We start from the raw sequence: 21,665 nt of genomic DNA, 5'->3' as shown, positions 1-21,665 counted from the left end.
CAGTACTTCTGTCACTTAAATGTATTTAACACAGAAATAATGATGTGTGGTTGAAAATACTGTTTGTGTTGCTCTTTCTGGATCAGCTGCAGCATGAATGATTAATTAACATGGGCAGTGACAAAACGTGCTTCTCACGCTCCACTGACACTCATAATAGACTTAGCTGAATCGTTGTCATTCAGGAATAACATCGCGTGGGTGTTTGAATTGAGAACGCCATCTTTAAACTATTAATCTAGCAGCTATGTAAACAGCAAATTGTTATTGCAAAGTATTCTCGTCACGTTCTCGCAAGACACATCCCTACAATCAGGCCATACTTATCCTGTCAGAGCCAGACAAGAAGATGGTTATTATCAATTATAAAGAATGTAAATGGTGATCATTCTTTCTTAGACATGTCTAGCAATTGTTAAGCAGGTTAGAAGGTGGACACAAACAAAATGAGACAGAGATAGATGTGACCAGCGCAGAGTTACTTTCTTCCTAGTTTGCGGCTTTATTATTTCTGTCTCAGCAGTTCATCACTTCCCTAAAGCAGAATTATGGTTTCATCATCACACTCCCATTCACGACTCATTTTAGAGTAACTTATGAATAACAAATCAAGGCTCTCTTTTAAGTTCAGCATGAATTAATTAGTATAAAAAGATGGTGGCATTTAGAAATGAGTTGTCGATAGTGAAACTGTACAGGTTCATACTAAAAATAGCATCAGTTGTCGGTAGAACACTCCCTGTCCAGAAGGGGGCGGCAGCAGCAGTTGTTTTTTTGTATCAATATCATATTACATGCGGATGAAGTGTGAACGAGCCATCAAACGTTTCTCCGCCAAACTGAGGTAAACTAAATTTACTTTCGTGCTTAATTAAATATGATTTCATTCATGTGTGTATGGTACTTCCGTCTGATATCTTTGTGCAGGCGAAAAAAAACTCAACATTTTAAACATTCAGTTTCTATAAAATAATTTTTGAAAGGAAAGAGAGCGCGCGAATTTGGAACCGTAACATTGTTACTAATTTGTAACAGTAACGCTGTTTATTTTAAATCGGAAGTGGCTCGGAAATGAAAGCCTGTGTTGAATGTTGTGCATCATTTGAGAAAATAACTATCTCTTTGTTCTCTTCAGTTTCCCGCGCTCTTCTCTCTAATGATGCCAGTGTTTTTTAATCAATATATAGCTACTAGTAATTGTCGCTGAATATTTTATGATTCCTGAGCAAACTAAACCAATGTACAAATGTGTTAAAATGTGCGCCATAGCCGTTTATTGAAAGTAAACAAAGATGACGCATCTCTAGTTGTGGGTCGCTAAACTGGAAAGTCCCTTGCAGATAATTCAAAGAAAGATGTGCTAGTATACACCAACAATAAAATAATCACGAATTAATTTGTGCATTCTCAGCATACGCATATAGGCTTAAAATCTATATTTCATAATTCGAAAGTGATAACAAAGAGCATGTGCAGTTTTTAAAAACAACTTCAGTGGGAGGGATCATGAAAAAGATACTTCCTTCATCTCGGCTGCACCCATGATGCTTCAGCTACAATCTCATCTGTTGATCTGTTCTTTATATTGCTGCCTCTAGCCAAAATATGAAGTATTTTAGTACATGCTATATGCTGTTTTGTAGTCGTCAAGCGTTTAAAACAATTTAATTTTCTGATTTTATTACAGCCTTAATCTTCAGTTTGAAAGCCAGTGTCAAATCGAGTTTTTCACATTACTGATCAAGCACAAGAGGCGATGGATGGGCCTGTAGATGGCATCAAGCTCATTCGGAGACTCAAGACAGAGCTACTGGAGGCTCTGACAGGAGATCCAGATATTCTGCTTCAGCACTGCCATGCCAGGGGCATACTGTCCAACAATGAGTACAACAACATCAAGGACACGAACATGCGTTCAAAACAGGTACGGGAAATCTTGGATTATGTGATTCACAAAGACAACAAGGCTGCTCTGAATTTCCTGAAGTTGCTGAAAACGCAAGACATGCAAGAGACATTTCCTAAACTGCATTTCCTTCAAAAGCTGCAAATCAACAAACGCAAGAAACCAAAAAACACAGGTATGATCTTACACTCAGCCGTTGTAAATCCTCCATTATCTACCATTAACACCCCTAGAATCTTGGCATTGTGACACTTATGCATATTATTCTCATTATTTAAACTTGTTTTAATTTTTAATGTTGTTTTTTTTATTACAGTATTAGTTATTTTTTACTGTCTTACAGTTAATTATATAATATATATATATATCAAATTATTTAACTTATAAATAATTACATGCAATAAATGCTACCATAATGTATAAATACTGGAAGACAAAGATAACATCAATTTTATTGTTACAGTAATGAGAATTCAAATAAAAGACAATTGTGGGACATAACACGCTTAATTGTCCTGAAAATCTGTAGAGCTGCTTTCATTTAATTTAAATTTGTTTTAAAAGCAATTTGTTTTTATAATTGAAGAATTTTGCAATATAAACACTGTTATTTTCCTGTTCTATTAATGTAAAGCTTCTTTGACTGTTTTGTAGTGTTCTTTTTTTTCTTTTTTCTTTTTTTTTAAATTATATTAAAAAAAGATCCTAATAGTATACTTTGCATATGTATATATTATTTATTTCACTCCATTGCCTTCAAACTTTCTAGTACATGCTGTAATCTATTTGTAATTTGTAAATGATTTTGGTTTATCAGAGACGACAGCAAAACGACGTCAGGAAGTGGAAAACAAGCCGTTGCGTGAGTCACATACAGTACACACCTCTGCTTTGCATCTTCAGTAGCAGCTTTATGACAGCGCTGGTTCATTACATAACTTTGCTTTTTCTCAGACTCCAGGATGGTGAGCGAGAAGGAGATGATGATGGTGGCTGGCTGCATCGGGAACAGCTGGAGGGAGGTGGGGATCATGGCACTGGGTATGAACACCACCACTCTTCAGCAGATCGAGGAGGACAACAGCCAACACAAAATGCGGGTTTTCACCATGCTGCGAAAATGGAGCATGCGTGAGAGGGAACAAGCCACGGCAGCTCATCTCCATTCTCTGCTAACCCAGGAAGAGAACGGCCTGGACACTCTCAAACTCAACTTCCTGTTGGAAAACTGCTGAGGCTGCTAAGAGGAGCCATCAAAACCCAGAAGACTAATTCATGAAAAAAATGAAAATTCTGTGATCATTCACTCACCCTCCACTTGTTCCAAACCTGTTAGAGTTTCTTTCCTTCAGCTGAACATAAAAGAAAATGTTTTGAAGAATGTTGGTGACCAGACAGTTGACGGTAGCCATTGACTTCCATTATGTTTTTTTACATACTATGGAAGTCAATGGCTACCGTCGACTCTTTGGTTGGCAACATTCTTCAAAACATCTTCTTTTATGAGTAAATTATGACAGAATTTTAGGCGAACTATCTCTTTAAAAATCCAGTTATAAAAACCCATATGAAAATCTCAAGGGAACCCATGGTGAATTAGTCCTCTGGGTTTTGAAGTTGACAGCTGCAGCACTTTTTATACATGTAGCACTTGCAGACATGCAAATGTAACACTAGAGGGAACTATAACTGCTTGTCAGTTCTATTAACCTTTTTCATATTTTGATTGTTTTTTTTCTTTTAGTAAATGCTCTGTATAAGTCAGATGCATGCTTGAAATAATAGGGCAACTTTCAAACGCACCTAGCTAAAATGTGGGCATTTCAAATATTTTTCTTAAACTTACTGTGCAAACTTTTTTTTTTTTTTTTTTTGCAAATATCATTGTCAAATAAGCTAAGATTAAAAAACAATGTAATGCATTTACATTTGTAATGCTTTTTTTTTGTAATGCTTTTTTTTTCAAAAAAGGTTCTAGACTGAGTTAACTGTCCATGTCATTGTTTTATTCCAATGTTTTATTTTTTTATGGCATTATTACTTGATTGTTTTTCTCTCAAGCTTATTTTTTCCTGAGAGATCAAGTTCCATTCCTACTTTTTTAGATTGCACTTCAGCTTGTGTTTGCTTTCTGATGGTACAAATTGCATTATTTGTATTGTAGCATTCCATCTTAATGCATTCTACAGAATAATGTTTTCCTTTACAAGTAAATAAATGTGAAAGCTTTTATCAAAGTCTTAAAACTTGAACTGATTCCATGAACGGATAAGGGAGACTCATGTTTATGACGGAAGTTTAAAAAGTTTTATGTTCCAATAGAGAACGCTATCTGGCAACATAACGGCGACCTTCGCTCTCTCGGCAAATATCACGTTGTTTCACCCTGATGCTTTTTCACCCTGGTGTTTCACCCTTGTTCACCCTTGTTCACCCTTGTTTTGCCTGCCAAGCAGGTGATAGGATTGAAGGCGGAGCTTTGTACTATTCCACTGCACAGGCTTGTCATTAAACAGCATCTAGTCTTGCCAGACTTCATGGAATCTTTTGCTTTGGGATTATAATACTTGTTTTATTTGATAGATTGCAACCTGGTGATTTCAAATTTGTTATCATGCTTACATGAATTGCATTTCATGTTACTTTTTTTCCTGTTATTGTCCTTTTTTTGTAACTTTTTGCACTGTTTTGTTACTTAATGTACTTTTATGTCTTATTACTGTTTTGCAAATTGATCATGTTTCTGGTGATGGGTTATTTGTAAAAAAAAAAAAAAAAGTCATAAAAATAAATAAAAAAAACTACATGAATCGTTACAGGCATTATTATAAAGGGTTGAGGTTATATTTTATTGTGTTATAGCTTGTTTTATTGTATAATTTAGATGTTTATCAGATATGTTTTTATTGTTTTATAGGTATAAGTTATAAATAACTGGCTCCTGCAGAGTTTTTTATAACTTTTTTAGGGTTAGGGATAGTGAAGAATGGAAAATCTACAAATCAACTGTTCATCAGAATCTCTGTATTCTATTTATTAATTTATTTTTAAATTGCATTTGTTGGCCATGTACATTTTTTTGTTTTATATTGATTCATTTTTTAGTTTTATATTTTATCGATTTTGGTTAACGAAAAGCTGGAACATGTCTAAAGGATTTATTATGTACAAACATTGATGAAATTGTAAAATCCAGGAAGAAAAATTTGTAATGAAGCTGCGCATAAAATATAATTTCCAAATCTTTTGGGGGGGGGGGGGGGGGGGGGGGGGTCCAAATGATTTTTTTTTTCCTTTTTTTTTTTTGATGACAGCAAAATGCCTTAACATGCAAATATTCAGTTACCTTTTTCCATAGGAAACCTAAGCTCCCTTTTTCCATAGGAAAGATTTTTCTATAAGATAACTGACCTGCATCGGTCCAGGCTTTATTTGAACCCTGTGACATTCCATTCCACTCTTGTGAGTGTGTGTGGGATGATCTGGGATCGTTGTGCAATCTGACAAACATACGTGGAAGGATATATCTTTCTTTCATCAGCAAACTCTAACAGTCTAATGTGAACTTAGAACAACGCTGCGGAGTTAGGAAGATGTTGAACGTTGTACCTCAGTTTTGCAGCATGCATTACCTAAATGAACGTGTGTGTGTGTGTCATTATATAACATGTTAAGTTATTGTATCGATCATTCTCACTGGTTGCTTGTGTGTGAGTCAGTAAATATATCTGCCTCTTATCAACTAAGATGCAGGACCCAGCAAATAAAACCATCCAATGGTAAGATATTTTCAGCATTTTAAGAAAATAATGCTGGAAATATTGTTATTCAAATATGTACTTGACAGTTGCATGCAGCCTCATATCAACTGGGTCTTCAGAAAGGTATTTTTTTAAGTTAAAGATTGATTTTTTGTTGACACACCCATATCACTCTAATCCAATTATAGGATGTCACTTGACGAATCGGGCGTGTGCATCCACGTATATGAAGGCTGGATCTTGCAATGAACCACTGAGGGTCTCGAGGCATCCTTACCACACCAGATACTACAGTGGAGTTTCATGTGCTGAGTACAGAAAGGACATAAAACATCACAATGAGCTCATCTAAAGGTGAGAAGTTTGTTTTTGATTGCACGCATGTAGTTCCCTTAAATGCACTCATTTCATAGTTTTACTAAATCGTGCATTTCAGTCTGATCATGTAATACTGTAACAGTACGAGAACTGTGTGCCTTATAGAAGCAGGAAAAACTGCAGGTATACGGGGTTGGGAATGGCAATTTTTCGAGTTGTTGATGAATGATGCATTGTATAAAAACTAAGTCGCAGAACTTGAAACGTGACACCCCTCACAGCTTTCATCTACCTCAAGTTTGGATGCTAAATAAAGTGTGAAAAAAAAACAGTAAACAGAAAAAGGTTGCACGAAATATTAGCTTGATTCTTAACAAAAGCAAAAAATTGCATATTACAGTTAAATCTTTCTGGTTTTGATTCTTTCTGACAGCCATTTTGCTTTTTGGTGTCATATTTCCATAAAAAAAGAAAAAGAAATGGGGCGTTGATGACGTTTTCCCATCATAAAATATCGCGATTGTTGCAATGGTATTTATAGTGTTTATTATAAAACTGACTATGATTTCTGATTGGATGTGCACATCTGCTGAATTCCGTATTATGCACGGAGTAGTGGCGCTGCTTGGTAACCAAAGCCAGTTAGAGTTCATCAAAAGTGGGACATCAGGGGAAGTAGAACGAATGCGTTTATGGTCGATTGCTTTTTAAAGTTATATCAATTATATGTATGTATTATAATGCAGTATGCAATGGAATTTATACATAAAATCCATGTCTTTTAAATGAAATAGATAATTTAGTCCAGTAGTTTTAGGCTGGTCCGGTCTGGTCCACATGATGGATCAGCTTTAATAACAGCTGGTAGGGTTAGGATCAGTCTCTGAGATCTTGATCAGGCTGCTTCTGGACAACATTGATCACCAGATCAGTAACAAACCATGTGAAGATGATATGACGTTGATATTATTATGATATGAGGCTGACAACATACACACAGACAATTCACAGAATTAATCAAAAGTAAGAAATTTTAGTTTTTTCGTAGTATTTCAGTAAATTTTGTCATAATTTACAGAATTGTAAAAAAAAAAAAAAAATTAGTAGCCTATTTAAACTTTTTTTCTTTTTCTTTTTTTTTTTGCTAAAAAAATAAAATGCAAAACAATAGGGGAAAAACGGTAGTGTTGCATAGCCGCATATTTGTTGCTTATTTGTGTTTTAATCCTATATCATGTGGAGTAGTTTCTGAAGAGTTGTTTCTGTTAATAGCCTAAATTAAAATGAATTATTTATTGAACATTGGTTTATTTTATCATATTGCTTTCTCCTATTTAGCAATATATGTACTTTTATATGTATCTCACAGAATATATGAATGGCTATGTCCACCTGGAAGAATCGGACATGTATGAGTCAGATGGCAAGCTGTTTCTTACTGAGGCTTTCAGTGTGATTATGGAGGAGATACTTCACAAAGGAACTGACTTGAAGGAGAAGGTTAAGTTTTTCAAGAATTTATCATCCCATTTAACAACTTCTGCATCTTCCTATCTTATCTTGTATCTCGGGAGATCAACTGCATGGCTTTGCGTTCACAGGTGTGTGAGTGGAAAGATCCCGATCAGCTGAGAGCTCTTCTGGACCTTGATCTCAGAGAGCATGGAGAATCTCACAAGCAGTTACTGCAGAGGGTTCGAGATGTGGCCAGATACAGTGTTAAAACCTGTAGGTTGCATGTGCTTCGATCCAATCTCACTAATTATTCAAATTAGCGGTTGTCCTATATTCTTAAATTATTACATCTGTTCCTCTTAAATCTTGAATATGTGGTTACATCCTGGTCCAGAGCCTTTTTTCGTTCACAGGTCATCCTCGGTTCTTCAATCAGCTGTTTGCTGGTGTGGACTACCATGCATTGACAGGACGGCTCCTCACTGAATCCCTCAACACCAGCCAGTATGTGTGAATGAACTTCCACATAGACATTTTCAGTTGTTCATGTTAATGTGTTACAGTGAATGTGCCTTTTTAAAGATCTCAGATGAGTGCTGAAAAAAACGAATGCCGTTTTAATAACTGAGGGGTTAAAAAGTGTTGAAGTAAATTGTAAGCTGTTACACTGAAGTTTTCCATTAAACTTTGTTGTCATAGTAATAAGTAACTTATCAGAGCACTTGAAGCTATCAGATGACACCGTTTGATAACAGCACGGAGCCGCTGGTTTCACTATCTAAAAACTGTGTTGATTAGAGATTGATGAAATTAGGATCTGAAATTTTAAGATAATGCAAAGAGTGTTGTTATCATTAACTGAAAATGTACATGCACAATATAAATTTAAAAAAATAAATGATAACTAAGAGATAAAATTGCTACAAATGAAAACAGAAAATATAGAAATAAAACATCATAACATTTTTTAAAGTAATAGTTCAAATTTACTCATCCATCAAAGATGTAGGTCAGTTTATTTTTTCATCAGAACAGATTTATTTATCAGATAAATGTAGCTATATATAACTTGCTTACCAATGGATCCTCTGCAGTGAATGGGTGCCGTCAGAATGATAGTCCAAACAGCTGATAAAAACATCACAAGAATCCAGTCCATCAATGAATGTCTTGTGTTGTGAAAAGCGGCATGTTTGTAAGAAACAAACCCAATGCAGCTTTTCACTACACAAGACATTCACTGATGGACCGGATTATTGTGGATTACTTATCAGATGTTCGGACTTTCTTTGTGATGGCACCCATTCACAACAGAGGATCTACTGGTGAGCAAGTGATGTTGCTAAATTTCTCCAATAAGTTCCCCAAATCTATTTCTTTAATAAATACTATGAATACATATCATGACTGCTCAATCTGCAACATACTCAGTGTGAAGTTTTCACAGATACACTTATGAAGTGGCTCCGGTGTTTGTCCTGATGGAGGAGGAAGTGCTCTGCAAGCTTCGCTCTCTGGTTGGCTGGTCGGAAGGAGATGGGATATTTTGTCCTGGGGGTTCAATGTCCAACATGTATGCCATGAACGCTGCACGGTACTGGGCCTTCCCTCAAGTGAAGACACAAGGCTTGTGGGCCACACCACGAATGGCTTTATTTACATCACAACAGGCAAAAAGACAAGACCCATTTGTTCTAATTTTAGATTTAAAATAGCAAATAAAGCAGTATTATTAAAACTGTATAAATTTTTTTTTAGAGTCATTACTCAATGAAAAAAGCAGCTGCTTTCCTTGGTATTGGAACGGACAACATTTTCATTGTAAAAGTGGATGAAAGGTACAGGAACTTATCTCTTAACACATTTTGGAAAACCAGTGTTTCACTTTAAATTATTTCAAATGTTTTTTTGTGCCCCTACAGTGGCAGCATGATACCAGAGGACCTGGAGGTACAAATCGTGCAGGCAAAATCACAAGTAAATATTGAAATTATATCAGTAAGATGATTTTTTTTTTTTTTTATATTCTTTTTTATGATTTATTTATTTTTTTTATATTCTTTTATGCTCACCAATACTGATTTTATTTTATTTTATTTTATTTATGAAGATAATATTGTGAAATATTATTATAATAAAAAATATACATATTTTAATATACTAAAAAGTTTATTCATGTGATGCAAAGCTGAAATTTCAGTGTCACATGATGTTTCAGAAATCATTCATGCTGAAAACAGTTTTTTCAAAATTAATAGAAAGGAAAGTTGTAAAACATTATAAATATTTACTTTCATTTGTGATCAATTCAAGGCATCCCTGCTGGCCCCTGTTTCATATTTAATGGTAGTATTATGATTTTATTATGAACTTTATGGTAAATTTAGAGCAGTTTGTGTAAGTGAGAACTTAGTTCACCTAAAAATTATGATTTATTATCTCATTCCAAATGCATTTGAATTTCTTCCCTTCATGGAACACAAAAGGAAGTATTTCGCAGAACGTTCAAGATGTTTTTTGGACAAAGCAACATTAGATAACAGCCAGAAAGTGTTCTAAAGACATCTGATTGTCTGCTTTCATGCATTGAAAAGAGCAGTGTGTGAACATTAGACAAAACATCTCCTTTTGTGTTCTATGGAAATAAAAGGTCATACAGATTTGGAAAGACATAAGGGTGACAAATCACTTTTTTTAATGAAAAGTCCAATGGTCAAAAGTTAATGGTGTTTAACCATTGTCTCTGCTTCTCCTTTAGGATGCTGTCCCATTTTTTGTTAATGCCACAGCGGGTACCACAGTGCAGGGTGCCTTTGATCCTCTGACCCGCATAGCTGACATAAGTGAAAGAAACGGCATGTGGATGCACGTTGATGTAAGTGCAGCACTTTTACCTTATGTAACACTATTGTGCAGCATGTCTATATGCATGTGGCCCCCACCTTGTTTGCAGAATTTCACCCATTTCTAACTGATACAGTCTGGTTCTCTCTTTTTTACAGGCCGCTTGGGGAGGAAGCGTGCTGTTTTCCAAAAAACATAAACATCTGGTTGCAGGAATAGAAAGGTTTGAACACTGTGATTCGGATAGAGAAGTAGTCCATTTTTGACTATATCATTTAATGTTTGTTTTTTTAACACTCAGAGCAAACTCTGTGACTTGGAACCCTCACAAAATGCTTCTGGCGGGATTGCAGTGCTCTGTGGTTTTGTTCAGAGATACCACGGTATGAACACTTATGTAGCAATCCATCTCTCTTTTCTTTTACTTTTAACCCCGTGCAAGTCAATTCATGCAATGTTTTTGCTTATTTGTGAAGTGAACTCATATTGACTTGCCCACAAGTGCAACTCACTGTTCCTAATTTTATCTTCACTCAATCTGTAGAATCTGTTAATGCACTGTCACAGTGCCAAGGCAACCTACTTATTCCAGCAAGACAAGTTCTACGATACAAGTCTAGACACGGGAGACAAATCCATCCAGTGTGGCCGCAAGGTGGATTGTTTGAAGCTGTGGTTGATGTGGAAGGCAATAGGAACACATGGTCTTTCAGAGCGAGTGGAGAAGGCCTTTGCCCTCGCAAGGTATTTGACGCATATGTTAGATGTTGTTGTTGATTAATACACCATCAGTCTTTTTGTTAAACACGATTGACTTAATGCACTATTGACTTAATTAAATGCATTGCAGTATATTATTAGATTTTCTGTTTGAACATATTTTAAAATTTTAATTTATTTCTGTAATGCAAAGTTGCATTTTCAGCCTCATTATTCCAGTCTTCATTGTCACACGATCCTTCAGATATCATTAAGATATGCTGATTTCCACAAACAGTTATTATCATTGTCATTGTTGAACACAGTTTGGTGCTTAATATTTTAAACCTAAATGTACCATTACTGTATGTTTTATTTATTTATACGTATATATATATATATATTTTAATAATCTATTATTTATGTCTGCACTAGGTATTTAGTTGAAGAAATGGAGAAGAGGGACAATTTCAAGTTGGTTTGTAAGGTACAGTGTTGCACTGTATACAAACCCGAAGCAGTATACTAATGTTTACATAAACATGATGCATGTTTATATATTTATATATGGTGTGTGGTTTCCAATATAGGGGCCTTTTGTGAACGTTTGTTTCTGGTTCATTCCACCCAGTCTGAGAGGGAAGGAGAACAGTGCAGACTACCAGGAAAGGTTATCAAAGGTCAGCTTCGTTTAAATGTAGAATGACAAATAATGTGGCAGAAAATGTCATTATTGAGCACGGAATGATTGCTACTAATGTCATGTCTAATGTACGCCATCAGGTGGCGCCAGTCATCAAAGAGAGAATGATGAAGCGTGGCACGATGATGGTGGGATACCAGCCCATGGATGAACACGTCAACTTCTTCCGTATGGTTGTGGTTTCTCCTCAGCTGACCACCAAGGACATGGATTTCTTCCTTGATGAGATAGAGGAACTAGGAAAGGACCTGTAGTTTGTTTCAATATCTATGCTCTACCAATAGACTATGTCACATTATTTCCCCCCTTAACTTATCATGTTTAAAGTTGCAATTTTCTAAAGGTTGCTAAAATGTCGACTTATAAGCGGTACATAATACTGACTTCAATGAGAAAGCTCGCAAAAAAATATATGCATCTACAGAGGTCATGAAGTGAATGAATCTCATAGATTCTGGCCGACCTAAGTATTGATTTCATTTAGAAAACCTAATTTTAGGTAGCCTATTAGGGCCTTTACTAATGAGTCTGATTATATAAATCATGTGTATTAAATAAGGCCGACATCCAAGATCTGCACTGCAGAGGCCTCCAGAACCAGGATTGAGACGCACTGTGTCTGTACATGTGATGTCAGCAAACTTGAATGTGCAAAATGATTGATTCACAGTTGGAAAGTGTTTCTGATTGGCTAAAGCATGGGCTGTTCCCCTTACTCTCTCTCTCTCACTTTCTCACACACGCTCTTTCTCTCTCTCTTTTCTATCAGAGTCAAGGGCTTTCACAGAAACAGGAGTGATTTTTTTGTAGCACACTTGTTTCAGTGATGTCTGTTAATAAGGTGATTTTATGTGTACTGTTCAAAAATAGCTTTAAATTTAAGTACTCACAAGATTTTTTTTTTTTTCTGGTGTCATAATTTAATAAGGATATTGTATAAGTTAGTTAATATAGTATAGTGACTTGATTGTATTAAATGCATTGTCTGCATAATTTTGCTTTAGTCTCCTTTATAAAGGAGAATTACCCAAACAATAGGTCAATATACATAGGCTCAACATGTCCCTTGAAGCTGAAAGCTTCATTTGTTGTCACTTGTTTTACTTTCTATCGAAATTTGTAAATTAAAACGTCAATGTTTGTCACTAAAACCTTTATATTAGAAAGGGTATAATTATATTTCCTCGTTTCCAAATATCAAATAAAGGTTACTTTTTGCAAGCACCACAACATTTGACATTTTAATAAAATAAATTCCCTCATTGACGCTCGTGAACTTTATTTACACCGGAAGTAGCCTGTTATTTGTTGCCAGTGTGGGGATCACGTGACAGACGCTCTCCCCAGAGAGCACTTCCGGTAACGTTTTCTGTGTTTGTAAACTGAAAAGATTGTCCGACAAGAAAACATTGGGCTACTGTAAACGAAGAGGAGTAAGGTAAAACAAATGCGCGCAGACTGCGGTGCTGCTCTTATAAAACCTACAATAACATTTTTAAAAGATTCACGTTTTAATTCCACTGAAATATGAAGTTAAATAGACGGTAAACTCGCGCCCTGTTGTGCTGCAGGATGAATGGAGGAGTTTACATTAAAAATGTCTTTACACTTCAGACTGAAGAAAAATGAATTTCACTCAGAAATTGAGATTGTAAATATCCTAATTTGCGCATTTTGTTACTTTTAATACAAGCTGTAATTTGCATTCATATATCATGGTTTCTAATAAAAGCACACCAAACCGCAAAGAAGTTTGATTTATTACCTATAATTTAAGGCTAATTGAGTATAATAGAGTGTGTTACATAGACGCAGTAGAGTTGTTCTTGTAAAGTTTGTTATCTTTGGCTTGATTTGCTATAGATTGCAATCTGTTTGTCATGGGATTAGACTGATGCAATTTTATTTTCTATCTCCTGGAATTAATTTAACCACCAGGACCCTACAAGTTGCCAAATCCCTTCACGAGCCGAATAAATGGAAATCACATTATTCACCCATTCACCTCGATCTATATGTCATTGCAATCATAATTTGTTAATTTTGTCTTGTGCAATTGCTGTCATTGTCCAGTGGCTTCCGTGCCTCATTCTGGTCATTCATGATTTATAGTTGTGTTTATCTGGATCTTTGAGGGTGAGTTAGTCGGACTGCTGCACAGGGATAAGCGATGGAAGGAAAGAGGGTGGTTGAAATCAATCTGTTTTTTTATTCCAGTGAGTCCCAGAATCCGACCAAGCAAATCCAAAATCAACAGGGCATAAACCCTCGGATGTATTCCTTCCATTTGAGTTTGACAGAACCGATGAGAGTCCACTCCACTTAGTTTTAGTTTTGACCTGGTTTGTTTCCAGATGTCATTTAGGGACTCTTGACGCTAATCTGAAGCCAAACTCTCATGGCTTAAAAACACAGCCCTATAAGCCTACATAAACAAAGGTTTGGCAATGCAGACATGGAAAATGTCTGATTCTAGCGAATAAAAGCCATGATTTGTCCACGGTTGGGCTAGATGTGTGGCAACATCATAGACAGAGATGGATATTACCCTGGCTTTATATCCCCCCTTCTGTTTCTAGGCTTGGGCCCCTGATGGTTGGGGCTTGTGTGGTCTCTAAACACTCTCCCTGCCCCGAGCGAAGTTCTCTGTAATCCAACACACACACACACACACTCTCATCACTGCGATGTCACACCTTTCCAACAGCTCAGTGCGAGATCACATGAAATGGGTCAGTGTGTTTTTTTTCTCTTCTTCATTTGCATTTTCTGCATTTGTCCACATTTGTTTGAAAAAGAAGGCCTTCATTTTCCTTTTGCTTGGCGTTTCTGTGTATTAACTCTTTGTACTTCACTTTCACAGCGTGACTTGACACAAAACGTACACAGATTTGTTTACCAGTAATTGGGCAGATCTCACAAAAGAACGTGTCTGGGACAAATTTCTCCCAAAATTATATTTTGCATTAAGTTAAGCCTTTTTAGGACAATTTAGGATTAAAAAAAAAAAAACATTTTAATTACAATTAAGCACATTTCTCATTGTTTTAGTGTTTAAAATATCTATAATTTTACCTGATTATAGATTTTATTTAACTGCATTACACTGACAAATTACTATATTGCAATAATGAGAATGACCTTTGTGAATAATATAGTTGTGGGGAATTCTTATAACAACATCATTTATTTCAAATAAATAAATAAATATTTAATTTGACAGTTTTGTTCTCAGTGATATTAAAATACATAATTTATGGAAAAATATTAATTATAGTTTTAATAATAATTTAACATAATTTATAATTATTACTACTACTAATATGAAATGTGTATTTTAGGATCATTATGACAATGTTAACAAAAATATGTGGTAACTGGGTCACATATGTCAGATTTCAAGCTAAATTTCCAACCCATCAGATTAGTGACCTTGGTAAGCGTTGTTAGTTAGTATGTTTGTGGTTGTATTTCTACACAGGCTGGGTTGCTTGGCTGTGAAGCGGTGCTGTCCAGCATGGCACTCATGCAGGCCGGCTCCATGCCCAGCCATAAGAAGATGGGCTCTCATCTGGGCCAGGGACAGAGAGAAAACAGTCACAGCAACAATCACAACCAGGACACCCACAGCCAACACGGCCACATGGTGCTTCCCTCAGGAGTCAGCTGCCCACCACTGGTAAGGGAAAAAGACATGATTTGTGTTAGGAAAGAAAGTCATATTGGTCTGGAATGACTTTTTGAGGTGAACTATTCATTTCAATTTTGAAAGTCTTCCACAGAATCCTGCAGCTAATACTAAGGTCATGGGTTCAATTCTCAGGCAATGCATGAAATGATAAAATAAGTGTTTTTAATGCAATTTGAATTGCTTTGTTTGGATAAAAACTACCAAATGCATAAATATACAGTACCATTCAAAAGGTTGTGTGTATATAGTTTATTCACAAAAAACAATAACATTTTTTTAATTGTGTTATGTTTTTATTGTATTAGTTAGCTGTATTTTTTGTTATTATTTAATCAAAACAATCCATCTGCAGTTTGAATGATATTAATTGGAATGCAGGATAATAAATAAACAGGATTTTGAACACTTTTAAAAATGGAGTCTTCTGTTTTTGCAGATGATCTCTTCATATAAATGTAACACTTTAATTCAACAAGGATGCATTAAAATGAACAAAGGTGACAGCAAAGACATTTATAATGTTACAGAAGATTTTCTGTTCATCAAAGAATTCTAAAATACACTATTTCCACAAATATATTAAAAGCAATTATTTTCTACTTTTTTATTTTCTACTCTAACTTCATATGGTATAAAATCATTTGCATTCAGTTCGGTGACTTATATACTCTGTTTCTGAACAGCTCATCCGTAAGGACGGAGAGTTTCACTCTTCCAGGCTCTTGGATGAAAAAGACATGCAAGCCAGCCAGAACGTGCAGCCAAAGAAGAAGAACAGGAAGTCTGGACTTCCCACCAAAATGAGAGAAAAACCCCAGGCATGCGTTCAGTCTGTCTGCAGTATTGCTCCGTGATTTTGTCTGTTTATCACATTTACACACTTCCTCTCGTATTTGTATCCTGACTGAACACTGTTGTTTTTTTCTGTATGTGACGTGAAGGTGGAGATTCCTGACGTTAATGACGATAACTCACTCAGCTCTCAAGTGCAGAAGAACTTCATATGTGAGCACTGCTACAGTGCCTTCCGCAGTAGTTACCACCTCAAACGGCACATTCTCACCCATACAGGTACACCATAAGCCTTTCTGCTCACACGTCATCTTCTGATTCATACAAAGAGATGCATGAAGTAAATATGTGTACATCTGTGTGTGTTCTAGGGGAAAAGCCATTTGCGTGTGATATGTGTGACATGAGGTTTATTCAGCGCTATCATCTGGAAAGACATAAGCGTGTTCACAGCGGTGAGAAGCCTTATCAGTGTGACCGCTGCCAACAGGTGAGACATGACACACAGGGACCTTGCTGTTTGCCCATTATGTGCATAAATGTGTGTCTTTATGATAGTATTACAGTACTTTTTAGTGTCCGACAACATAATGGTGGCTTTATAAAAAGTCAAACAGGATATCTAAATAGCAAAAGTGTCATTGTATCCATCAGGGATCAATTTCATCACAAAATGTTTTTATTTTGCTAGAATGAAGTGAAGGAGTTGAAAAATAAGACCGCTTGGTGATGCTAGCTAAAAAACAGTATATTATATTTAGATGATTGACAGTTTGAAGATAGTTTCTTATTTAAAATAACTGACTGTAACACTGATTAATAATAAATTGTGCACCATAAGTCTAGAAATGTGTATTAAGAAAGTAAATATGGTACGTTTTCCTTTTATTTTGATTTTGCCTTTATCGTTGTGATAGCAGATTATTAACAAAATCTTATAGGGGGGGTGAAATGCTCGTTTTCACTCAATATCCTGTTAATCTTGAGTACCTATAGAGTAGTACTGCATCCTTCATAACTCCAAAAAGTCTTTATTTTTATTATATTTATAAGAGAAAGATAGTCTGTACCGATTTTTCCCGGAAAAACACGAGCGCCTAGAGGCGTGATGTGTGGGCGGAGCTAAAGAATCACGAGCGCCAGTAGGCTTTTGCGTTGAGATCGTTTGGAAGCTGTGACACAGATCCAGAGGCTGAAATTTAACAAGAGCAGCATCAGCAACGACGTCTCTATGTGGTATGTACTGAAACTGTATCTATTTGCTAAGCGGTTTTGTAAAATGCCTAAATTCCACTTTGTCGTCTTTTTTTTTTTTTTTTTTTTTTTTTTTTAAGCTGTACATGTGGAAAGTGCAGTTTGATGACAACATCGCATGTTGTTTACTTGATGTGCTTACGCGCCGATAGCTAAGTTAACAACACAGAGATATTTGAAGCAGTTTTACTCACCGCCTGCGGTTCCAACACACGATCGTGACCCTTTTTCGTTGGGACTGCATTATCCTTAAGAAATAAACGATGTGCAAATCCGACGTCAAACTGGGTCTTGTTCGTAAAACAAGCATCTTCGAAATGCAGGGAACAAACAAAAACACTTGCACAACTCCGTTGATGCTCTGTAAAAATAAACTCCATCCACTGGTCCCTTAATGCTGTTTCTCTTTTGGTAATCTGTGCAGGGTTGTCTTGCCCTGGCAACCAAAAACACGCTTCTTTTGTGACTTTTCGCGACGCTCTCGCTCTGATCAGTGAATGTCTGTTGTGCTCTCAGTGCTGTGCTATACGGGAGCGCGCGCTCTTCCGGCAGAAGTGCCTTAGGACCCATATAAAGAAATTCCGCTCCATCTAACGTCACACAGAGCCATACTCGAAAAAAACTTTCCGAAACTTGTGACAAACCGGAAGAGGTTTTTTTGTAACAATAAATTTTTTTTAAACTTTGTCCATGTTTAGCATGGGAATCCAACTCTTTAACAGTGTAAAAAACTCAGTATACATGAAATAGCATTTCACCCCCCCTTTAATGCATATACATATATTTGCATATACTTTTGAGTGCTTATGCCTGAATTATGCCAGAAAACTGTATACAATATTGTTTTTAAGCTGGTAGGACAATTTAGCTGGCAGAAATCATGATCCGAGTCTGATTTGGTCTGCAATATCAAACTGGACCTATTCACTACAGATTAAAATAATAATAATACTTTTATTCATGCATTGTGTATGCAAGTATGCATTATTTGATCAGAACTGACATTAAAAACATTTATAATATTACAAAAAAAAAATGTTTCAAATAAATTATGTTCTTTATATTCATCAAAGAATCCTGAAAAAAAAAATCAGTTTCCACAAAAATATTAAGCTGTTTTTCTAAAACATTGATAAAGATGAGAAATGTTTCTTGAGCACCAAAACAGCATACCAGAATGATTTCTGAAAGATCATGTGACACTGAAGACCAAAGTAATGGCAGCTTGTAGTTAGATTTAGTGTTCCTGTAGCTCAACTGGTAGAGCACTGAGCTAGCAAGCAAGCAAGCGCAAGGAAGGGGGTTCGATTCCCCGGGAACACATGATATGTAAAAATTGATAGCCTGAATGCACTGTAAGTCGCTTTGGATAAAAGCGTCTGCTAAATGCATAAATTTAATTTAATTTAAAGTGCTAGCATTTCTGATCAAATAAATGCAGCCTTGAACATTAACATTAAAAATGGTGCATTTTTACATTAAATACACAATGTAATTCATATACTCGAAAACATAGTGATAACAAAAGTGTGTAGCCAGACAATAAAACCATAGTTCCTACAAAAGAACACTTTAAATGGCACGCAGGGGCTTTTTGGGAAACTCTTTCGACACTGGGAATCAGTGAATAAGTTCATTTAAAGCATGTCCAAAACAGCCAATTCATTTAAACCGCATATCTTCTCTTGTCAAAAAAAGAGGCTAACTCAGTCTTCTATTACACAGAACTTTTCCAGAACTGACCGGTTACTACGACATCGGCGTTTGTGTGCCGTGGGCATCCCTAAAGAGGAGAACCAGCCGTGCTGTGAGGGACGGTCTTATTCTCAGGACCCCTCCCAGCACTCGGCGTCCTGGAGCCCACTGCAGACAAACAACAGCAGGCTGGCGGCGTGACAGCCGTCCGATCGTGTTCAAACCACTTCCCAGCAAACACAATGGACTCGCCAACATGACCTGACCGGGGGTCTGAGCCTGTAAAAACTGTTTAAAGATGTCCAACACGTCCAGCTCTGATTCAGTCGGCTCAACCCCAGTGGACTGTTTTATACTGCTTAGACTCTGGGAAATAGCGTATTTTGTATTTTAGACGGTACTGTGATCAGCAGGTGGGTTAGTTGTGCATTCATCCCAGTCAGTAATGACTTCTGCTAGTTTAGAAATGCTTGCTTTTGTAGTTCCCTTGCAGGTCTGTAGATTGTTGGGATTCTCAGTGTTACTGTTGCTCTGCGAAATGTTGCAAAAAAAATCCAGTCATTTCAATAGGGATCTGCACAATCGGGAGTTTCACATGAAGCTGAAAAAGTTTCACAAGGAGATTTAGCTTCTTTTTAAGTTGGTTCCACAAATTCACAGCTTAGATCAAGAGAAAGCTGCTTGGTTTTAAAGTGACGTGTGCTACATGCATCACTACACTATTGACAAAAGCCAATGGGCCTTTTCCGCCAAAATGTAACTGAATTTACAGAATTACAAACAAGTTGGTGAGCAAGTGATGGGATGCTTAATCTCCTCAAATCTTATATGATGAAGAAAGAAACACATCCACATCTTCGATGACCTGAAGGTGAACAAATTATTAGCAAATTTCCATTTTGGGGTCAATTATTCATTTAAATACTGTGATAACAGCTCATGGCCATCGACAGCTTTACACAGGCCTTTACAGTTTTAGCAGAAACATCTGGAATAACATGCATTCTACATTGACAGAAGAGCTCTTTTTCATCTATATTATGGTGTCAAACTTTTGAAGTTGGTCTTTCGGTCAACTTGAACACTGACTTTTCATCGAGTATTTGCGTATGAATGACACATTTTGTCAAGTGGTATGTCACAAGCATCTCAGTTCCTTGTTTCAGAATAACAAGGAAAACCTTTTAACAGGTTGTACAGTTCATAGAGAGACAGATGTTTATATAAAACCACTAGTTTTTCACAGAGGTCTCGTTACATTTCTTATCGCGTAGACCTCGGTCCTTGAACACAGATTCTGACATAGTCAAGTTTGAGTTGATATATTTTTACAGCATTTTAGATCATTTAAATAGAAACCGTAGTAGGATTAGACTGCTGCCACTGTCTTGATGGAGCAGATTCACTGTATTTTTATTTTTACATGTACGCCTGCATGTTCCTTTCGTTAGGCATATACAGAAAAAGGACTTGTATTGTGATTGTTTAAAATAATGAAAATCATTTTTGATCCATTTGTTTGGTATTTTTTATTGCTCTCAAACATGAACTACAGGTCAGCTTTATTCTATCCTGTTAGACACCATATAGTGAGTCCTAGGACTTCGAGTTGACAATAAAAAAAAAAAAAAAAAAAAACAGTGGGTTCTGTTTTACTCCGAACAAGCTTAATTGTATTTAGTTATACTTTTATTGTATATGAACTGGTATAGCATGGTGATCTTCATCAACACTAAGACTATTTTCTGACTTTTTAAAAAAGGTTATTGGTTTGATACCCAGCTAGTAAGCTGATAAAATGTGTATCTTGAATACACTTTTTTGAATAGAAGCATTTGCCAGATGCATTAAATATAAACCATTAGAAATACATTACCATTCAAAAATGTAGGTTTGGTAAGATTTTAAATTCTTTTTTTTTATGAAGTCTGTATTTTAAAAATAATTAGAATTTGAAACTCATCTTTCAACATCTTTCAAAGAACAGCATTTATTTGAAATAGACATTTATGGATTTCAGATTAATTCAATGCATCCTCGCTAAATAAAAGTAGTTTCTTTCAACAAAAAAAACGTACTGATCCAAAAATGTTGAATGTTAATGTACATGCTTACCAGTAGGTGGCGCTATCCACCAACTTTCAACACGTCTGCCGAAGCATATAAACAGATTTTGCATTTAAATGTCCTTAAAAAATGATTTAGCATAGTTGTTGTGGGGTTTAATTTTACCTGTCATCATTCAATGCCTTCATGCCTAACATATATGGGCCTAGATGTTCATATATGCTCTACATGCTGCATACATTACACAGCTGTTTTCATATGATCCAGTAGAGGGCGATGTGTTCTTTGACATGTAAGTGTGTGTGTGTGTGTGTGTGTATTACAATTTAGTGAAGTTGTACTTATTTCTTACCTCTATTTTGACTCCAGACAATAAGTCTATAAAATACTAGCCTAGTATTATATACTTAAGTATGATTTTAACCCACAATAGAAGCAACTTTCATTGCAGTATGGAAATATTATTAATAAAGTGTATGA

At 35.9% G+C, this 21,665-nt stretch overlaps 3 protein-coding genes across 5 annotated transcripts; all 3 read left to right on the top strand.

Annotated features, from left to right (window-relative positions):
• Positions 1-727: 727 nt before the first annotated feature.
• Positions 728-4,710, top strand: LOC128011520 (uncharacterized). The gene is made up of 4 exons (XM_052594005.1): positions 728-844; positions 1,688-2,081; positions 2,724-2,768; positions 2,861-4,710. Exons 2-4 carry the CDS (start codon positions 1,757-1,759, stop codon positions 3,139-3,141), a joined length of 651 nt encoding a protein of 216 aa, XP_052449965.1. The 5' UTR covers positions 728-844; positions 1,688-1,756; the 3' UTR covers positions 3,142-4,710.
• A 1,143-nt stretch (positions 4,711-5,853) lies between these two features.
• On the top strand, positions 5,854-12,952 carry LOC128011513 (cysteine sulfinic acid decarboxylase). 2 transcript variants are annotated; one of them, XM_052593994.1, is made up of 14 exons: positions 5,854-6,021; positions 7,355-7,485; positions 7,587-7,713; positions 7,854-7,944; positions 8,888-9,110; positions 9,199-9,278; positions 9,363-9,417; positions 10,199-10,315; positions 10,443-10,507; positions 10,586-10,667; positions 10,829-11,028; positions 11,419-11,470; positions 11,574-11,663; positions 11,767-12,952. In XM_052593994.1, exons 1-14 carry the CDS (start codon positions 6,006-6,008, stop codon positions 11,938-11,940), a joined length of 1,503 nt encoding a protein of 500 aa, XP_052449954.1. In that variant the 5' UTR covers positions 5,854-6,005; the 3' UTR covers positions 11,941-12,952. The 2 variants fall into 2 exon arrangements, with proteins under 2 accessions (XP_052449954.1, XP_052449953.1); XM_052593993.1 differs by having other exon boundaries at positions 9,363-9,438.
• A 49-nt stretch (positions 12,953-13,001) lies between these two features.
• On the top strand, positions 13,002-20,632 carry znf740b (zinc finger protein 740b). Of its 2 annotated transcripts, XM_052594003.1 has the most exons (7): positions 13,002-13,124; positions 14,266-14,418; positions 15,168-15,365; positions 16,061-16,195; positions 16,319-16,448; positions 16,541-16,659; positions 19,149-20,632. In XM_052594003.1, the coding sequence occupies exons 2-7, from the start codon at positions 14,374-14,376 to the stop codon at positions 19,317-19,319; spliced, it is 798 nt and encodes a 265-aa protein (XP_052449963.1). In that variant the 5' UTR covers positions 13,002-13,124; positions 14,266-14,373; the 3' UTR covers positions 19,320-20,632. The 2 variants fall into 2 exon arrangements, with proteins under 2 accessions (XP_052449963.1, XP_052449964.1); XM_052594004.1 differs by lacking the exon at positions 14,266-14,418 and having other exon boundaries at positions 13,003-13,124.
• The last annotated feature ends 1,033 nt before the right edge of the window (positions 20,633-21,665 follow it).

This window comes from Carassius gibelio, chromosome B23, assembly GCF_023724105.1.
Source record: "Carassius gibelio isolate Cgi1373 ecotype wild population from Czech Republic chromosome B23, carGib1.2-hapl.c, whole genome shotgun sequence".
In the NCBI taxonomy this organism is placed as follows: Eukaryota; Metazoa; Chordata; class Actinopteri; order Cypriniformes; family Cyprinidae; genus Carassius; species Carassius gibelio.
The sequence above is the reverse complement of the archived record's forward strand: the minus strand, read 5'-3'. Positions and strand labels throughout refer to the sequence as shown.

Excerpts from the sequence above, each read along its gene's own strand:
- LOC128011520 (XM_052594005.1), top strand. The coding sequence starts at position 1,757 with ATGGATGGGCCTGTAGATGGCATCAAGCTCATTCGGAGACTCAAGACA. Across the intron at positions 2,082-2,723 it reads CAAGAAACCAAAAAACACAG|AGACGACAGCAAAACGACGT; the intron begins GTATGATCTTAC and ends TTGGTTTATCAG. Across the intron at positions 2,769-2,860 it reads AGTGGAAAACAAGCCGTTGC|ACTCCAGGATGGTGAGCGAG; the intron begins GTGAGTCACATA and ends GCTTTTTCTCAG.
- LOC128011513 (XM_052593993.1), top strand. Across the intron at positions 7,945-8,887 it reads GAATCCCTCAACACCAGCCA|ATACACTTATGAAGTGGCTC; the intron begins GTATGTGTGAAT and ends AAGTTTTCACAG. Across the intron at positions 11,664-11,766 it reads ACCAGGAAAGGTTATCAAAG|GTGGCGCCAGTCATCAAAGA; the intron begins GTCAGCTTCGTT and ends GTACGCCATCAG.
- znf740b (XM_052594003.1), top strand. The coding sequence starts at position 14,374 with ATGTCACACCTTTCCAACAGCTCAGTGCGAGATCACATGAAATGG. Across the intron at positions 16,449-16,540 it reads GCACATTCTCACCCATACAG|GGGAAAAGCCATTTGCGTGT; the intron begins GTACACCATAAG and ends TGTGTGTTCTAG. Across the intron at positions 16,660-19,148 it reads AGTGTGACCGCTGCCAACAG|AACTTTTCCAGAACTGACCG; the intron begins GTGAGACATGAC and ends TCTATTACACAG.